The sequence below is a fragment of the Primulina huaijiensis genome, unplaced genomic scaffold, assembly GCF_012295235.1.
Source record: "Primulina huaijiensis isolate GDHJ02 unplaced genomic scaffold, ASM1229523v2 C13152664, whole genome shotgun sequence".
In the NCBI taxonomy this organism is placed as follows: Eukaryota; Viridiplantae; Streptophyta; class Magnoliopsida; order Lamiales; family Gesneriaceae; genus Primulina; species Primulina huaijiensis.
Window position 1 is genome coordinate 1 of NW_027341931.1, and position 709 is coordinate 709.

The 709-nt window shown below is 39.9% G+C and overlaps 1 protein-coding gene across 1 annotated transcript; it reads left to right on the forward strand.

Moving 5' to 3' along the window:
• Positions 1-6: 6 nt before the first annotated feature.
• LOC140965426 (protein NETWORKED 1D-like) lies at positions 7-706 on the forward strand (the record flags this gene model as incomplete). Its single annotated transcript, XM_073425506.1, has 1 exon — positions 7-706. A coding segment is annotated over exon 1 (690 nt), but the record flags the coding sequence as incomplete, so codon positions are not given.
• Positions 707-709: the final 3 nt, after the last annotated feature.

Consider the following 709-nt stretch of genomic DNA (forward strand, 5'->3'; position numbering starts at 1 on the left):
GAAACGTCCCGAGCTTATGAGAATGGTCGAGGAGTTCTATAGAGCTTATCGAGCATTGGCTGAAAGATATGATCACGCAACTGGTGTGATTCGACATGCACATCGAACTATGGCAGAAGCTTTTCCGAATCAAGTCCCTTCTATGTTTGCTGATGATTCACCTGTGTTTTCTGGAACCGATCCTAGGACACCTGATGAGAATGTTTTGAAACAGAATGGAGAATTCTCTGATGATTCTGATACTGTTGGAAGAAGGAGGCCATTAAAACAGCAACTTAAGGACCCCTTTGGCTCAGTTGAAAGGGTGCAGAAGAGTCTAAATTTTGATGAAACAGAAGTAAAAGAGAGTACCCGATTTGAAAAATCATCAAAACCTAATGAATGTGAATCTGAGGAAATCCTAAAGTTGAAGGAATGCATCGCCAAATTGGAAAGTGAGAAGGAAGCTGGCCTTGCTCAATATCAATTGAGTGTAGATAAACTGTCCCAGCTTGAATTGGAAATATCTCAAACTCAAGAAGATTTCAGAATGTATAGTGATCGCGCCACTAAAGCTGAAAACGAAGTTGTTATTTTGAAGGAATCCCTGTCTAAACTAGAATCTGAAAAAGAGTTGAAGCTCCAAGAATATGAAAGATCCTTGGAAAGGTTATCTGATCTAGAAGCTATTATCTCTACTGCTCGAGAGGATACCGAGAAATCCAATCAA